The sequence below is a fragment of the Xenopus laevis genome, chromosome 4L, assembly GCF_017654675.1.
Source record: "Xenopus laevis strain J_2021 chromosome 4L, Xenopus_laevis_v10.1, whole genome shotgun sequence".
NCBI classification, from domain to species: Eukaryota; Metazoa; Chordata; class Amphibia; order Anura; family Pipidae; genus Xenopus; species Xenopus laevis.
Genome location: NC_054377.1, coordinates 61115734 through 61133640, shown reverse-complemented (window position 1 = coordinate 61133640; position 17907 = coordinate 61115734). Strand labels below are relative to the sequence as shown.

Sequence of the window (17907 nt, the reverse complement as noted above, 5' to 3'; positions counted from 1 at the left end):
GGACTTTGCACAATCATGTTAGTATAAGGTTTCACTCCTATTCTCTGCAAAGAAATGTGTGCTGATGCAAGCAATGAGGCTTTCCCCCGTTTCAAATGAGACTCCTGGACTAAATTGGTAAACAAGGCTTAATAAAATTTACCCATGAGATCAGAATGCTAACTTATTATATTCTATTGAACTTCCTTCTCAATCACAGGCTTAGGAGAATCAGTTCTCACCCTGCCCAGGAGGTAGAGCTTATTTTTGGTTCAGTTGAGAGCAAACAGCTAATAATGAAATAACTTGGCAATACTAACATAGTTGTATGGGAATAGACATGCTGGGAGAAATGGATACCACTGGCACCTATCACCACTGTGCAGGGGCACACTTATTAGTATTATGTATGTGATATAATTCATAACGAATCCTATAATGAAATCAATGCAGTAAATTAAATAACTGTTTTTAATAGCTTTGGTCAATGTAAAATGCTTTTGTGTTTTTGTTTTACAGAGCTATGGTTGGAAGCTACCATTTTTACTTCTTTCTTCTCCTCTTTATTTTAACTGAGGTATGTGTAATGTATTAGTAACAGTTAACAATGAATCAAATTTTGATAACCATACTTATAACCATAATTCTTACATATTTATTACTTGCTTCACTAATCACAGTCACCTTTATATTACTGCATGTTTTTTTAAACAAAAACAAATTATAAAATATATTTTATTAGAAAAAAATTCTTCTTAAACTCAGTGCATACAATTGCACATTTTTGTATGGTTGATGGTATGTCGAGTAGGGCTTGTCTTTTGGAAATTTGATGTTGCCATTTGTGATAATTCCCATAATAACCACTGGACATATATCGGGAAAGTTTATCTCCTTGTAAACACAGACCACTCATATCAGGTTTTGCATTTCATTCTTCTTTCTTACAGACATACCCTTGGAATTTTAAATATACTGTAATAAAAAAACAGGAAAGTTGTGCTCACCCAAAATATCTATATACAATATATATATATAAAGCAGGGAGATATGAGGGTGTGACCACATAACTGATGCAGACAGTAAAGAGATCCTTGGCACTCATCCATATCAACATATTGGGAATATTTTTGGCCAGATTCAATTTCAGTTTTTAAGGTGAAAAATGAAATACATTTTTTTCAATCTGCATTTTACAGGGACTTTTAAGAGCAACTTAGTTTTCCAAATTTAAAACACACAGATGTGGGGATACTGAAAAGGTATATTAATCCAAAAAAAAAGGCAAATATCCCAGAAACACCTAAATTTTTTAAATTAATCTAAATTACTCAGAGAAGCTGTACAGGTATGGGATCATGCCTGGAAACCCTTTATCCAGAAAGCTCTGAATTACGGAAAGTCTGCCTCCCATAGACTCCATTATAATCAAATAATCCAAATTTTTAAAAATGATTTCATTTTTCTGTTTAATAATAAAACAGTACCTTGTACTTGATCCCAACTAAGATATAATTAATCCTTATTGGAAGCAAAACCAGCCTATTGGGTTTATTTAATTTACATGATTTTCCTGTAGACTTAAGGTATGAAGATCCAAATTACTGAAAGATCTGTTATCCGGAAAACCTCAGGTCCTGGGCATTCTGGATAACAGGTCCCATACCTGTAGTAGGTTTACATTTATTCACTTGATTCCCTTTAACAGGAAAAGAGAAAGTTGTGCTAACCTTAAACATTTTGAAATTATTTTGGGGGGGGCGGTGATGATAGGTCTCAATGGTGCAGGTGGGCTGCATGGCTATTTTATCTACCTATTTGCAAATTGCAAACTAAATAAAAAATGATTTTTTGTTAAACAATAGCTATTTCATACTACAGCACAGTTTAAAAAAATGAATTCTTATTTGAAATGTTAAAAATTGCATTTAATACAACCACCTACACTTTTTTTCCTTTCCGCTTAAGACAGTATTCTTTATATATGTAACCTTTCCACCTTCTCCATGACTGTAATTCCAAATGACCTTCAAAGTCAGACACTGTGGTCATGTGCACTACCAGTTAAAAATAAACTTAAGTTGAGAGACAGATGTTGACCCTGGTCAGTTTGTGTGCCTTTCCAGGTACTAGTTTAGATATTCTGATATTCTGAGAAAGATGGTAAGGCCAGATACAATGCAGTCTGTTGTCAGGATAAAGTATTACACTATATCCAGAGTATTTCTTACTACTTCTCGCTCACACTGCTAATTCTTCAAGTTCCTTATACAAGAAAGCAGCTATTATCCTAGAAAAATGAAGGGGTTTCCAGAAGACATGACACAAGTCATGGCATTATGTCACTGCACTTTTTTCCCAAGAAACAATAAGAGATACAAAACACTTTAGGTCTCATTTATTAATGCACTTAAGGGTAAAAATAACAACACTTAGAACACATTCTGAAAGCACTGGCACAAGCTGGCTGGCACAAGACCATTCCTTCTATCTCCCCATAGGGCAGGTAGTAAATACATGGCTCCTTTACACCCTTCACCCACCATTGCAAGATAAGGGGGTCGGTAGGAGTTGGGAAAGGAACACTTATGCTCCTCCCCTGCCCACCAAATACATCACTGCTGAACACAGAAACTACTGTATTCATGAAGGAAGAGCAGGACCTTAGGCACCAGAGTTGAGTTACTGATGGCAGTGCAGGGTGTACAGTGAACGACATTTGCACTTGTTTTTTTGCACTCTTCACCTTACCCTGTAGTCTGTAAATTATGCCATACTTGCAGTCTTGCTTATAGTAACATGTTTAAATAGTTATGCTACACTGGCATGCTAGATACTCCCTAGATAGATTAAAATATCAGTACACACTGCATACCTTCATACCTACCCATGCTAAATTCTTTGTTTTGATACAGATCACAAATTCCTCTTCTCCGCCTAAACAATATATTGAGGTTCCTGAAAATTACAAAGGATCTTTTCCCTGGTACATTGGCAAGGTAAGAAACGCATATATATACAGACTCACTCAGGTCTCAGGTCAATCTGTATGCTCTTTTGGATTAATTAAAGTGTTTTCCTGAAAATAGAGTCTTTTGAAATTGAAAGTGACATCTCTTGAAAAGTAGTTAAATGGAGTTTTAAATAGAGTGCAGTTGCTGGTTACACATAGCAGCAGAACTAATAAGTAACTATTAGATGCAATAATGTAATGTAGCTCGCATTAAAAATCAGAATCTGCTTTATTGTGAATATTGTAATAGTTACATTTATATCTATTAAAGTACAATTTATATATGTTATGTATGTTTGGTCCTCCTGATTTGTGCTACTTAGTATTACTTCTGGCAAAACAGGGTCTGGTTTCAAAATTACAAGCCCTTTCTCGTGGTCTGGTCTTTGGTATTTGTTGTACTGGGCCCTGCAGTACAAATGCAAACAACTCAAGCAACTATAGGGACTGAAATAGTTAACAGACCCTATGTATGTAAATTTCCTACAAGTGCTATTCCACTAGTTGCTAGGCAGAAGCCTGTGTATCTAAGTTATATTATTTACAAATCTACTGTATGCTATAGGCCCATAGCGTTAAGATAGACGTGCAGATTTACCTTCATATCGTTTGGTGCCATCTCCTGACCTGCCACTAACTATTCAGATCAAATAAAACAGATCAGACAATGTTCTGCCCCTGGCAGCAATCATACGAAAGTTATGTCCGACAAAGTGACCATTTCTTGTCACACTTTAATATAGTGACTAGAAAACAGGTAGTTCTTCTTCTCTTTGGCTTTCAGATTCTGACCCAGGTGGAAATGTTTAGAAATGTTTGGAAATGTTACTGGGCCTTGGTGTCAACAAGGCCCAGTAAGGAGTTCTGCCATAGATACCTGTATCTTATTGCTGGGATTTAAATACATCATTGTAACCTTAATTAATTAGTAGGTCTTCATTGGTGAACACCCTGGAAGGTTTATACTTGTTCTAAATAGTACTTGCTGGTGAGTATCATGCACGTATCATGCTGCTTAATAAGCATTGTGCTGCTGAATAAGATATGCAGCTCTTGTCAACATGTAAGAATATAACTGTCTCATGCTCGATTGCTGGGAGTTGGAAATCAGAGGTATTTTTATTGTTGGATCCCTTTAGTACCAATAACATAAAACCACAGCCATGAAGACGTTATTCTTAAAGAAAAACCTATTTCTATCTGTAGTTAAGGCAAAATATCAACATGGGAGAGAATAGGAAGCAGGCAGCAGAAGTTGCTGAATCAAAAAGGAGTTTTGGGGAAAAAAATATTTTGAAAGTACTTAGTAATGGACATACAATACATTTTTGGGTAGGGTTTATTTCCTCTTTACTGTGGTGCTGGCAACTATATGTTGCACTTGAGTTCATAAGAAATAATTGGATACACACACCTTCACTTATCTCACACCTTACACCAGGGATTCTTAAACTAAAGGGCACATTTACTTGGCTCGAGTGAATGAATAGAAGAAAAAATACTTTGAACGTTTTTTTTGGCTACTTCGACCATCGAATTGGCTACTTCGACCTTCGACTACGACTTTGAATCGAACGATTCAAACTAAAAATCGTTCGACTATTCGACCATTCTATAGTCGAAGTACTGTCTCTTTAAAATATACTTCGACCCCCTACTTCGCCAACTAAAACCTACTGAACATCAATGTTAGCCTATGGGGAAGGTCCCCATAGGCTTTCTAACAAATTTCTGATCGAAGGAAAATCGTTCCATCGATGGATTAAAATTCCTTCTATCATTCGACCAAACGAATTGCGCTAAATCCTTTGACTTCGATGTTCGAGGTCGAAGGATTTACCTTTGACAATCGAATATCGAGGGTTAATTAACCCTCGATATTCGACCCTAAGTAAATGTGCCCCTTGGGGTCGATTCAGGATCAGTCTTCAAAATAACCTTAAAGAAGACGGTATACCCCCTTTTTCAAAATTGGTGCAATGAATAAGGCTCATGTTATTTCTTGCATTAATCAGGGCAAAATTTGAAAATGGAATTAAAGCCACATTCTGCTTCCTCGTATCAAAGAACAAAGTTAAACAAACCAGCAACCCAATGAAAAGGTTTGTTCGACTTTTCTCTCTGGGATTAGGAAGTAAAATGTAGCTTTAGTTCATTTTCAACTTTTGCCCTGCTTAGAGCAATAAATAACAAAAAACATGGATTTTTTTTTCTAATTGAAAAAATAGGCAAATGTATAAGCAACACTAATTATTAAACCAATGTAGAAAAATGGTGTAAGCTGAGTGATAAAAGTTCTTGGGTTATGAAGTTGATTTCTAGATGTCCCATGAAAAACAAAGGTTAAGAAACATTAAACCAATGAAGAAAGGTTGTGCCTATGGGTGGCCCACAGCTACATTAATAACAACTGGGATGATTGTATGGCTTAGATTTGACAATGTAGTCTCTGTAGCTCTGTGAGTATTCACAATGCAACAAAGATATAAAATTCTAAGAAGAAAAAGTTAGGAGAAAAGCAAGAAAAATTATTAGCATTTTTGTCACTGAATATGCAAGGCTGATTTGCAATTTTACCTTCGCTTCAAGGCTGCAGTTTCTTCCTTTTTTAGCATTGTCCCAATAGCAACATAAATTTCCATTATGAGTAAAAGGATTATATGCTTCCATTAACCTGTGAACTGATCAAGTTTTTGCATTAGTTACAAGCCGCATCAGAGTCTGCCTGCATTCTGTTAAAGGCATGACTATATTTATATTTAAATGAGAAGCCAATGTGCATTCTGCTGCTTATCTTTGGATGTAATGACTAGGTGCTTGTACTAGGGATGCAAAAAATTTAGGGTGTCATCTGAATCCAAACTCTCTAAACTTTTTTTTAATTCTACTCAAATTTTAACATTGAATTCATTTAACAGTGAATTAGGGTTCAAAGTTGGCTTGGTATGCAGACACTGTATCCAAAAAGGATGCGAGGATCTCCAAAAATAAAGAAACAAATGTAAAAAGTAGAAAAATGTATTAGGACATAAGACCTAACGCGTTTCGTGCCCCAATAGGCACGAAACACGTTAGGTCTTATGTCCTAATACATTTTTCTACTTTTTACATTTGTATCTTTATTTTTGGAGATCCTCACATCCTTTTTGGATACAGTGTTTTTGGTCTTTGCACCTTGGGACTGAGGTGAACTGTGAGTGTATCTCTTCATATTTTTGTATTTTTGATTTAATATTTATTTGTTGAGTGGTACCATAGATATTTGCTGTCATGTGGCAGTAGCACAAACCTAAGCTTTTTTAGTTTATGACATGTGTCATTATATGTTTGTGACATATAATGACACATGGGACGTTTTGACTCCTGCAATAAATTTTTGCTACAGCAAACAACAAAATGTTTACAGTGCGCAGTTGCTGAATTTCCCTTTCAGTGATTTGCTCTCCACCAGTGATTTGCATTTTAGCTGGTAGGAAATAAGGGGAGTTTTATTGCCCTCGGTATGAACATGAAAAGGCCCCGTGTGCCATTACCCTACTAAGGAAGTGGAAGTAGCCACCATAGTGCATCAGTTTGCAATGTACAAACGTGGAGGAATGTGTGTGAAAGTAAAGTCATCTCCATCGGATACAGTTCTGCTCAGAAATGGGACTATTAATGTTACAAAGCGAAGGAAACATTCTGAAGTTAAAATAATGTAGGAAATACATAGTATCGTTTCAAGACATTTACATACTGTAACTCTTTGTGCTGCAAACAATATAATATTTTAGCAGTCAGAAAAAGTTTCAATGGGTTAGCCATGGCAGCTGGCAGTAGTCTTGAAGAACAAGAGGGACATTTTCAGTCCTGAACTACAGAACCCAATCTCTAGAGCTCTACAAAACCTCTGCACAACATGCATTCAATTTCATTAAACAACATCAATCCAAAACAGTCACAACAGAGTTGATGCACACTATCAGTGAAGTAGCCACTATATTGTCCCATCCTAGTTTGCATTATTGTCACTTGGCATCAGCAGTTTGCAAAGAATGTTACAAAATCCTTCCATACTAGCATCTGAATGAGGGTATTGTAACAAAATAAATAACTCACACCACTACTACTACCACACTACTTCTACTCTTTTCCAGTTTTATACTATGGTTTTATTAAATATTATGGAACTAGAATCAGAGTTTTGATGGCTATGCATTTAAGTAGCATAAAGTTTAAAATGTAATCCCTAGAAAAGCAATTTGTTAATTTTGTTTATTAATGCATAGGCCTGCTAAACCATTTCCTCCATACCAGCACTATACTATACTAGGAAGAGGAAAGAAGTGTAGCTGCCCAGGTTATAAGAATTGAAAACATAAATGTAAACATGTGTAGGCATCAGAACCCCATAGCAATTCACTGCCATGAGCCTACAGAGATAATTCATGTTTCTAAAGGGCCCCTATACCCTTGAATCCGAAAGTAGAACCAATTAAGTTTTTAGTATATATTTTTGGTATCTCTTAGCTATCTGTAGAAATTAGAAATGAGTTAGCATGTGTTAGTAATATGAACTTGGGAACAAGCTGTGTTCTCATTCTAGAGGTGCCTGCTCGTTAGCTGTTTTTTACCTTGCCAAATATATTCTACCAATTAACTTTACAGTAAAACTGTTTTCTAGATAATTCTTGCAACAGATGGTCAGTATAATACAGAGCTTGCTGGAAATGATGAAGAAATATTTGGAGTTGATCCAGAGTCAGGCTTTCTTTATGCCCTCAAACCATTTGATCGTGAAAGGAAGGCATCCTATACACTCCAGGTTTGACAAATCCCCTCTAATCCCAATGAAATGGGTTTCTAGAATATGAATATGTGGTTAAAGTTCATGCACTTTATAATGTATAACAAGCCAAGCTCTAATACTTGTATCATTTGTTGTATGAACAATAATATGTTATTCTATTAATGTAGATTGTATGAATTAAGGCACTTCTGTGGGACTGCAGCATTACTGCTGGTGGATAAAACTTAATTTTACCAACATGGGGAGCAAATAGTTCTGAACAGCCTGGTCTGCAAGATGTCAAGCCATATGTGTCTGTAACACAGACATAGGTCTGTGAATTGAACTGAAAACCGATAAGCAAAATTTTAGCCAGGCATGGATTTGCAGTGAAATGCCGCAATTCGACATTGACTATTTTTTTTCACTAAACTACTGCAAAGTTTTGCCACTTTAATTTTCATTGTGAAAAAAATACACACAAAAAATGCTGCAGAAAAAAAGTGCCAAGAAAAAAGCCTATTGACTTCAATACATTTTGCACGAAAAACACACAAAAAAATGTCCAATGTACTCTGCACAGAAAAATGAAAAGAGAAAAAATGCCCTTTGACATCAATCTACTTTATGCAGAAAAATCCAGCAAAAAAATGCATTATTCACAAAAAATGCAGCAGGGGCCAAGTAGACTTTGTTACTCTTATAAGGTGTCAGCACAGCTGTGAACAATGCAATTTTCATTATCTTGTGTTACCTAACTGCTTATTTAGAACCTTTGAGAAGATATTTAATGTGAAAATCTGTGTTACTCATAAGGGTTAATTACATTGTGCACAGGAACCCAAGTAATAAAATGATCGACAAATACAATATTAAAGTCCGAATCCTTTTTTTCTACAAATATTGGGTTGGTCGTTTTTTAACTGGTGACACGAGATAATACGCAGGAAAGCACTTTGATGCAAGTACTTTTAATGAACGTGGTTTTATGTGCAACTGCAGTACAAAAAAAAGAAAAGAGAGAAAGAAAATAGGCTGCTCCAAACTCACCCCCTGTGTGTTCTAGTTAGTGTAGCTCCATTGTATTAATTATATGCAACTAACTGCAAGGAAAGTGTGGGGACCACAACTGCACTTTCAGACATACATGAACCTTAAGACTATTTACCTGTCCTAGTAAGCAGGGGTTGGAAAATAGGAAAATATTGAATACCTCATGCAGCATTTTGATTAAGGCAAACAAATCAAACCATTTTCTCTTTGGGCAACTTTCCATTGTCATACATAAGAAAAGCTATGGGTCACCTTGCACTTGCTGTTACACCCAAAAAAATATATTATATATTATGTAACATTGTTGATTATTTTGCTGTTAGGTTTTCTATACTTGTTACAACAACTACAAGTTGTAATTCTATTGAATTATGTGCCTCCTACTTAAATATATTATAATATTAAAATTATTTTTGGTGTTCTATTACTTAGATTGAGAGCATTTCAGTTTTATTCTGGCAACATTTTCAGAACTTCACAGTACCAAAAACCTAAATAACAGTAGGAAGGTCAAGAAGAGCTCATACTCTAATAAATCATTGTCTTGCCTTGCACTCCTTCTGTTGTACAGGTAACTCGGAGAAAAGTGGTGGAGGAGAAGATTGTATCCCAGATGGTTACTATTCATATAATAGTAAAAGATGAGAATGACAATATGCCTGTCTTTACAGAAAGCACATTCTATGGAATTGTGAGCAAAGGAACAAAGCAAGGTAATTTCCATTAAGCAAAAAGAACTGCTCATGGTATCTGTTATATTACCTTATATTACTGTTTATTTGTCTAACTGGAGATAAAACTTATCTTGTTCTTCGGCTTATGGAAAATGGAATACTGTGAGCTTATGGAAATGTCAGTTAGAATAGATTGTTAAGAGTCTGGCTTTACCAAAGTGCTGACAGACAGCAGAGTGTTTAGTGACCACTACAGAAAACATTAAACGTCTGTCCATTTAATATATTATACCTTCAGCCTGTACTTGTTTATTGGGCCACAGACCCACTATATTCTCTTCCCACTTTTTATTGGGCCACAGAGGCACTATATTCTCTTCCCACTTTAGACTCCCCCTTTATGTCTTCAACCCTGATATAAAGGAGAACTCAACTGTGGTAAAGTGGTTTGTTTTGGGGGGGGAATTGGTATCCATTATCCGGAAACCCATTATTCATAAAGTTCCGAATTAAGGGAACTCCATAGACTCCATTTAAATTAAATAATTCAGATTTTTAAAATTAATTCATCTTTTTCTCCCTAATAATAAAACAGTCTTGTACCTGATCCAAGCTAAGATATAACGCATCCTCATTAGAGGCAAAACAATCCTATTGGGTTTATTTAATGTTTAACTTAATTTTAAGTAGACTTTAATGTATTCAAATTACTGAAAGATCCCTTATTTGGAAAACCCCAGGTTCTGAGCATTCTGGATAACAGATGCCATACCTGTATTTCGAAAACCACCAAGAATGAAGAGCAATTGCAAATTACCTAAGATTAATGCTGTATACAAAGTGCTAAACTGTAATTTAAAGGTGAAGAATTCCTTTAATGGTAATTACAGAAACACACATTATTATTAGATCATTAGTTGACCTACATGTATTTTCTTACTTGAGAAGTCGCACCTGCCAATAAAATGTAGAATCACAAGACATAGGCAACATGTAGAAAAAACATACACAAAATATCCTGTGATTTATAGGAAATACAAACCACGTTTGCTTTTTTGCTTCCTAGGGCTTGTTACTGGAAGTAAAGCATCATCTATGTACAGTAAAGGAAAAGTAAAGCATCATCTATGTTGGTTGAGACCAGATTTTAAGAGTCGGACGCAGTGGGCTAGATGAAAACAGATATTAGGCTATACAGTGTAACAAGGGTTAATGCTACAGCAGTTCCCAGATTCAGTAACTGCAACTACAGTATGCAGTATGTGTGGATAGGAGAAAGAGTGCAGCATGAGTTTATTCCTTTTTCACCTGCCATTTAGAGATGGAAACAAAGGACACAGAGTTAGAAAGCATGTGACTGATTATTCCAAGTCCTCTCCTTAATGTGTGACTGGGGATCTGCTTTCAGATGTCACTACAAAGCTTCCCACACCCTATTGCTCTGCACCAAAATGTCAGGGCAGATATACTGGCTCGTTTTAGCTTGCTTATCTCTTGAGCTAGGCTGGTTTATCATGAAGTGATAGCTACATATTACTATGCACCATGGAAAGCTCAGGATGAGATGTGCCAAGCTATGCACAGGGCAATGTACCTTATTCATAGGGGATTATTGCTTTGCACTGAGGGGCATGTTTTTACAGCTATCTTCGGAACTTCCAAAGTTCACATAATAATATCCAATAATATGGAATATCCAGGATAACAGAATATTCAAATGGCTGGTCTGTGTAAAGAGCAACACAGTATCTGGTGAAATGTACACATTAAAATAACTAAAAATATTTTGGCACGCCTAGTAAATTAGTATTCCATTGTCATTTAAAATAGAGTACAATGGAGTAACTATGGGGGGCCCTCTGAAAATATTCAGTGTACCTCCACCCCCCAGATGCCATGGGTCACACACAACACCCTGTAGATGCAAATTCACCTTATATTAGAAAATAATTGGGTAAATGGGAGATATACTACCTTGATAAATGTCTAAAGGAGGTTTTTATTCTCAAGATATGAATATAATTATTTTACATTGCTTTTCGATTCGTTTCGAAGAGGTTTTACTTGAAGTTTTAGTGTTGCTTTAGAAGCAGCAAACTATCTTAGCATTTCCCACAGACCCCCAACTGTTCCCTTACAAGAAACCAGAAATGGACATGACCTAGCATCTGAGGGTCATGGTCCGATATCATTGGAGGTGTGGCTAAACGCATAAGGCTGTAACACGACTACTGATGTTTTTCCATAGCTTGTGATAGAAAAAATCCTAAATGCTACCACAGTGTTGATATTCCCTTGTACTAAGCCAAATTCTCTGAGAAAATATAAGGATATTTTAGCTCTTTCAGGCAAAGGGTTTTTAATGATCAAAGATCTAATGATTGGTTGGCTTTAGTTCTAGCATTTATGTATTTTCCTTTAAATAGAGGATAATATGAGTAATGTATAAAGCATGGGAATGGTCATATGGTTTGACTTAGCTGATGTAATTTTTTAATTAAAAAAGCCTAATTTAAGCTTTTTTATGAAGATTGTAAATACTGCTTTTATGTTATGTACGGAAAATACTGTAATCTAAAGATGGAAGAAAATTAAATCTCACAAATTTTCAGGAGAACCCCTGGTTATCGCAAACATTTTATAACTATGGTATTAATTAATTAATTCCATATATATATAAAATATGGTATCAATCATGCTACAGTGTTAATTTAAACCATTACAAAACTATCATTTTGGTATTCTTGTCTCAAAAGGGTTCATACTGTTGTAGGGATGTGAAAATCTTAGACACCCTTACACTTTACAGACAGGCACATCCCTAGTAATATGGACACCTCAGTGGGTCCTTATGGGGACCTTGTGCTTATGTAACCCCTGCAGTTCACACAGTGTACACCAGATGGCACTGTGCCAGAGTATAAAAGGTTTAGGAACCATGTGCTCTGGGTCCATTGCTTTAGCCCAACCAAGCAGGCTGGAAGGGAATGGGTAGTGCTGACCCTTGGCGCCTTGGCCCTAGTAATTAGATAGCTATACTCGTTTTATAGATCGCTCTAGGAGTGATAGAGAGGTTAATTAGTTGAGCAGCTCAAGGCTCCGCCGAGGAGATTAGAGGGATTAAGATCCCAGGGTATTACTGACCCAGAGTAAGGAACCAAGTGTTGAGATAGGAATGTCAGGAGTTCCCCTAGTCTGCCACTGGAAGATATCCTGAAAACCGGGCAATACCCATCACATGCTGTCAACTTACTCTCTGCTGTATATTCCCTAGCCTGTGGGGATTCAGCCTATACGTGCTGTGAGTATATGCTTCCTTTATGCTGCTGTGTATGTTCTATACTCCATTGTGGATCAATGTGCTAAATGATCTATGTGCTATTGTTCAATAAATACTGTTCTTTGTTCAACTGTTAAAGAACTACTGGCGCCCATCATTGTGCTATCGCACAAGGTTACAGTTACACTACACCCTTGCCTCCACACCGTTGCGAGGGCTTACCCCTGAGAAAGAGAGCTCATTGGTGGTCTCAGCCCACCAAGGAAAGTAGCTTAAACTGCCCTAGCACAAGTCAGTTTACTATAGCGCTACACTGTTAATTTGGTAAAGATGGTTATTGTATCTTGACAACCTTTATTAAGTTATTGGCAAGGAAAATAGCCTAGAATATGTTTCTAGGCTGTTATCCTGTGGCCCACCTGTTTGGCTAAGGTAGATCATATTTATGTGTGTACTCTGGTGACTAGAGAATCCCTGGAGGGTATATATGTCTCTCCCAGAATTCTCCATGAGACAAAGCAGATTTGGAGAATAACATGGAACCTTGCAGGTGTTGGAATTAAGGAGTTATTGCCTGTGAAAAAAGGGAGGGGCAGTGAGTGAGTGAGCTCTTTTTTCAGGAAGTAACCACTGACAGATTGTGAGTTAATTGTTTATAAATTGTCTGGATTACATCACCCTAATATTGGCTGCAGTAATATCAAAGAGCTGGATTCCTACATATGCAAAAGCCAGTGAATAGGTTTGTTCTGGTTTCAGGGGAATGAACTTTTGATGTTATGCACCACTAAAATAATATATTATTGATAAAAACTGAATAAAACACAGGTTGAATACCTGCTTGAAATTACCTTGGGGGTTGTTGCCTTTTACTTTGGAAAAGGTATTACCATTTTTACCATTTGAGTGAATTTATATTGTAACTAATATGTAGAGATGTTCTGTGTTTACATTTTCTGATCATCTGAGATAAAATCAAATAGATTACCAATTCTACTTATAAATAAGTCATATTTCCACTTAGGCCTTTTAGTGCACTACTCTGAACAGACTTTCCAGTCCATGATAAAACACACACAGACTGAACAGAATTTCTAACATGTCCAATTAAAATATATTGAACCCTAACTAAATTCATGCAGAAAAACAGGTTATTTTCTGAGAGAGGGGAAATATTCTGCCATGTTGTCTTTTTCTAAATGGATGCTTTTTCTGTTATCCTGAGTGCACATTATTTAAAATAACACTTTACCCCCAAAATTAATACTTGAGCAACAGTTTATATCATATTAAGTGGCATATTAAAGAATCTTACCAAAATGGTATGTATATTTAAGTAAATATTGCCCTTTTATATTTCTTGCCTTGAATCTTCATTTCTTGATGGTCTGTGTGCTGCCTCAGTATATATATTTTTATAGAGACTTACATTGTACAGGGGTATAGTTTTCCTTTAATAAGAGAGGCTTTGGGTTTTTTTTACAGGATTTTGGATTGTTTTCCAATGATAAGCTCAGCCCAGGCTTGAAGTGGGCACATAGCTAAAAAAAAAAAAAAAAATAGACACGAGTATATTTATTGGTACAGATATGGGACCTGTTATCCAGAATGCTCGGGACCTGAAGTTTTCTGGATAACGAATCTTTCCGTAATTTGGATCTTCATACCTTCATTCTACAAGAAAATCATGTAAACGTTAAATAAACCCAATAGGCTGGTTTTGCTTCCAATAAGGATCAATTATATTTTAATATGGATCAAGTACAAGGTACTGTTTTATTATTACAAAGGAAAAGGAAATCATTTTTTAAAATTTGTATTATTTGAATAAAATGGAGTCTATGGGAGACGGCCATTTTGTAATTCGCAGCTTTCTGAATAATGGGTTTCCAGATAACAGACCCCATACCTGTATTTTAAGGTTTAATCAGATATTTCACATCATTTGTGTAGTACAGTTGTCACAACTCACGTTTATGGATTAACTGGTCTAATGGATACAATGAACTTCCTGAAACAAAGTTTTACATAAATGTATGTTACTATTGTGTTTTTTTGTCCCACCCAGCACTGATAATGTATGTAGTTCCTGCCATTAAAACCACACTAACTCTAAAAAAAAGACAGCAGAACTGGAGACAAATTATACAGAGCCAATCCCCACAATCCACTGCTATTAAGTCACATAAACAAGGCAAGAGACTTTGACACTGGTCTTTGGTATATAAAATAAATGAAGTGACATGTTTGAATAACATCATTCCCCACTGGGATTCCCCATTCTAAACTGCTGGCAGAACAGGAATGTAGAGACCAAGAGTGTGAGCAAGATGAGAGTTGGACGAGAGCACATTTCCGAGTAGAAGTTTAGAAATATTTTATTGTTAGCATTAATGATCTTTGTACATAACAGATATACTTCAAAGAAATCACATTCTAAATTTAGGCAGACCCGTTGCTGGCATGGGTCGGGAGACAGGTTTCCAAGCAACACAAAACAGAAGAGCTCCTCCGATCATGTGGCTCTGCTCTGCCAAAAGGAAAGGATCATTTTCAGCTCTAATAGAATACATAGAACTGCTGTGTATTCTGACAGTTTTTTAATTATAATTAATTGTAGTGTGATGATCTTTTGTATTCATATATGAATTGTGTACTAGGTTGATACTACTTTAGCATATTGTCATCCTGAGTTGTCAAGGGGCTATTTCTATCTCATGCAAAATGTAATATAATGCCATAAATTTAGTGACAGGGCCACCAATCCAGTATTGCTTCCCTTGCTGACATCTCTAGTCCTGATACAGCTGCAATGCAGGCCACGGACAGGGGCGTAACTATAGAGGAAGCAGACCCTGCGGTTGCAGGGGGGCCCAGGAGTGTAGGGGGCCCAGTGAGACCCTAATTAATTAGCAATTTTAATATATCTTGGTAAAATAGGCCAACTTATAAATATTTTGGGGCCCTAAATTGAATTTGCTATGGGGCCCAGTAACAACTAGTTACGCCACTGGCCACGGATACAATTAACTGTATAAAAAGGTATGGTGGAAGACGATCTTGAATTCAAGCAATACTTGTACTATGAATGTCACTCTAAAATATGCTGTGATGTTAAAAAAAATCTTTTTTTTGTTTTTTTACAGGAGTTGCTTTTATGCATATTAAAGCAACAGATTTAGATGATCCCTCCACACCCAATGCCGATTTGCGTTATAAAATGATCTCTCATTACCCTGCTAGATCCTATGAGAATATGTTTAATGTAGATCCAAAGACGGGGGCAATCTCCTTAACAGAGCAAGGTAAGAACATTCAAAACACAATATGACATGGAATTCTTGGAAGATTTAGAGGCAAATGTATCAAAATGTGAGTTTAGGTCTTAATAAGTAAAAACTCACCCAGTTTCTATTCATTACTATGGGCTTTTTAGAATTGTATTTATCAATGGGTGAAAGTTAGAAGTCGCCATTTGATAAATATGGTTCTAAAAATCTCATAGGAAGGAATAGCACATGGGTGGGTTTTTATTTATTAAGCTCTAAACTCACATTTCACAATCTGCCCCTTTTGTATAGTATTGCAATTAAAGTACTTTTTTTTGTTTATAGACACTGCAAGATCTGCCTAAGATATATAACGCAATTAACCTATTAATGATTATTCAGTCTATATTTACAGCTATGTTCTTTAGCACAGTGTGTGTGTGCAATACTGTCTCTTGCCATAACAAGCAGGTCAAATACAGGTCCTGATTGACTGAATACAAAATCAGTATAAATACAATATTCAATAGTTTACATGATTTGTAATCATCTACAGTTTCTGGCAGGTCGAGATTCACATTGTTCCATTTCTGGAGAAAATCCTGTTGGCACTGTTAGAAATGAGAACGTGAAAACAATTAATTCTGCGGAGATAATCTAATTCCATAAGGAGCTCTTCTTATTCAGTGTGAGTCTGCTGTGTTACATAGTATATAACTGACTGGTAGTGGCATAACTAGCTGTTACTGGGACCCACAGCAAATTTATTTTAGGACCCACAACATATCCAGAGGCTGTCCTGTTTTACCAATGTATGTTGAAATTGCTCTTTATTTGGGCCTTATGGGCACCCCTACACCTCCTGGGCCCTCTGCAGCCACAGTGTCTGCTTCCTCGGTAATTATGCCCATGCTGACTGGATAAAAAAACAGAGTGACATTATATAGGGTTTGTTCCCCTTAACTTAAAGGTGAACTATTCCTTTAAGCACAGAAAAAAATTATTAAATGGGTGAAATAAAGGAAGTATAGATGTGGGGGACACAGTATAGAACTATCCCCCCAAACCTAAAGGGTTAAAATGTACAGCCTTGAATATTTCACTCTGCAGGTGAAATGGAAGTAGAGAGACAGAAAGTAGAAGCTATAGGTGTAGGGCAAACTCATAATATAGATGTGGACTAATGCAAATTAGGGGGAAAATGTTTATTGCACTGGGCAATGTTGAAGGGTTCCCAGCAGTCCCGTTTCCCCATCTAACAATTTGTCCTGACACATTTATTAAAGAAGATACTATTTAAAATGTGTAGAACTGCTTTTAGCAGTAGAATGTCCTTCTCTTCATTGGGGTAGTAGTGCTCAGCGCTGAGCTCTATCGCCCAACCAAATCCTTACTCTCTGATGCATATCACATGTAGGGAGAAAGACAACTATTTTCCATGCTGGAACACATCACTCCAGTGTGGAAAAAATGTTTAGAAAATGCCCAATATTTTCTAGGCGCATGATATCAATCAGTGATAACTCTCAAAAAACAGATCCATTCAATACAACAATGTTATAGTTACAATGAATGCATATAACAATGCATATTAGTCAAGAACACAACTGACAAAATATATCAAATATAAATATAAAGTGAAATCACATAAAGAAACCTTCATAATAATAATAATATATATATTTTGGTAAATCTCTCTACAGAGCCAGGTAACAATCAAAAGCTTGGTACATTAACATATGCATATATTCCAATGTTCTCAGTTTGACATGCTAGGAAATTGGTCTCTTATGAAAATTACGGCACCCAACATTTTGTGCTGCTAACAATACACTTTTACATTAATTGCTCCTAACTGTGTGTCAGACATG

At 36.1% G+C, this 17907-nt stretch overlaps 1 protein-coding gene across 1 annotated transcript in view; it reads left to right on the top strand.

Moving 5' to 3' along the window:
• Window positions 1-17907, top strand: part of cdh16.L (cadherin 16 L homeolog) — a 74817-nt gene that overhangs the window by 5425 nt on the left and 51485 nt on the right. Inside the window, exons 2-6 of the mRNA XM_018258004.2 lie at window positions 499-556; window positions 2895-2978; window positions 7656-7796; window positions 9385-9526; window positions 15914-16072. Of these exons, the coding sequence (XP_018113493.1) occupies window positions 503-556; window positions 2895-2978; window positions 7656-7796; window positions 9385-9526; window positions 15914-16072 (580 nt within the window). The 5' untranslated portion in view covers window positions 499-502. The remainder of the gene's footprint in view (window positions 1-498; window positions 557-2894; window positions 2979-7655; window positions 7797-9384; window positions 9527-15913; window positions 16073-17907) is intronic.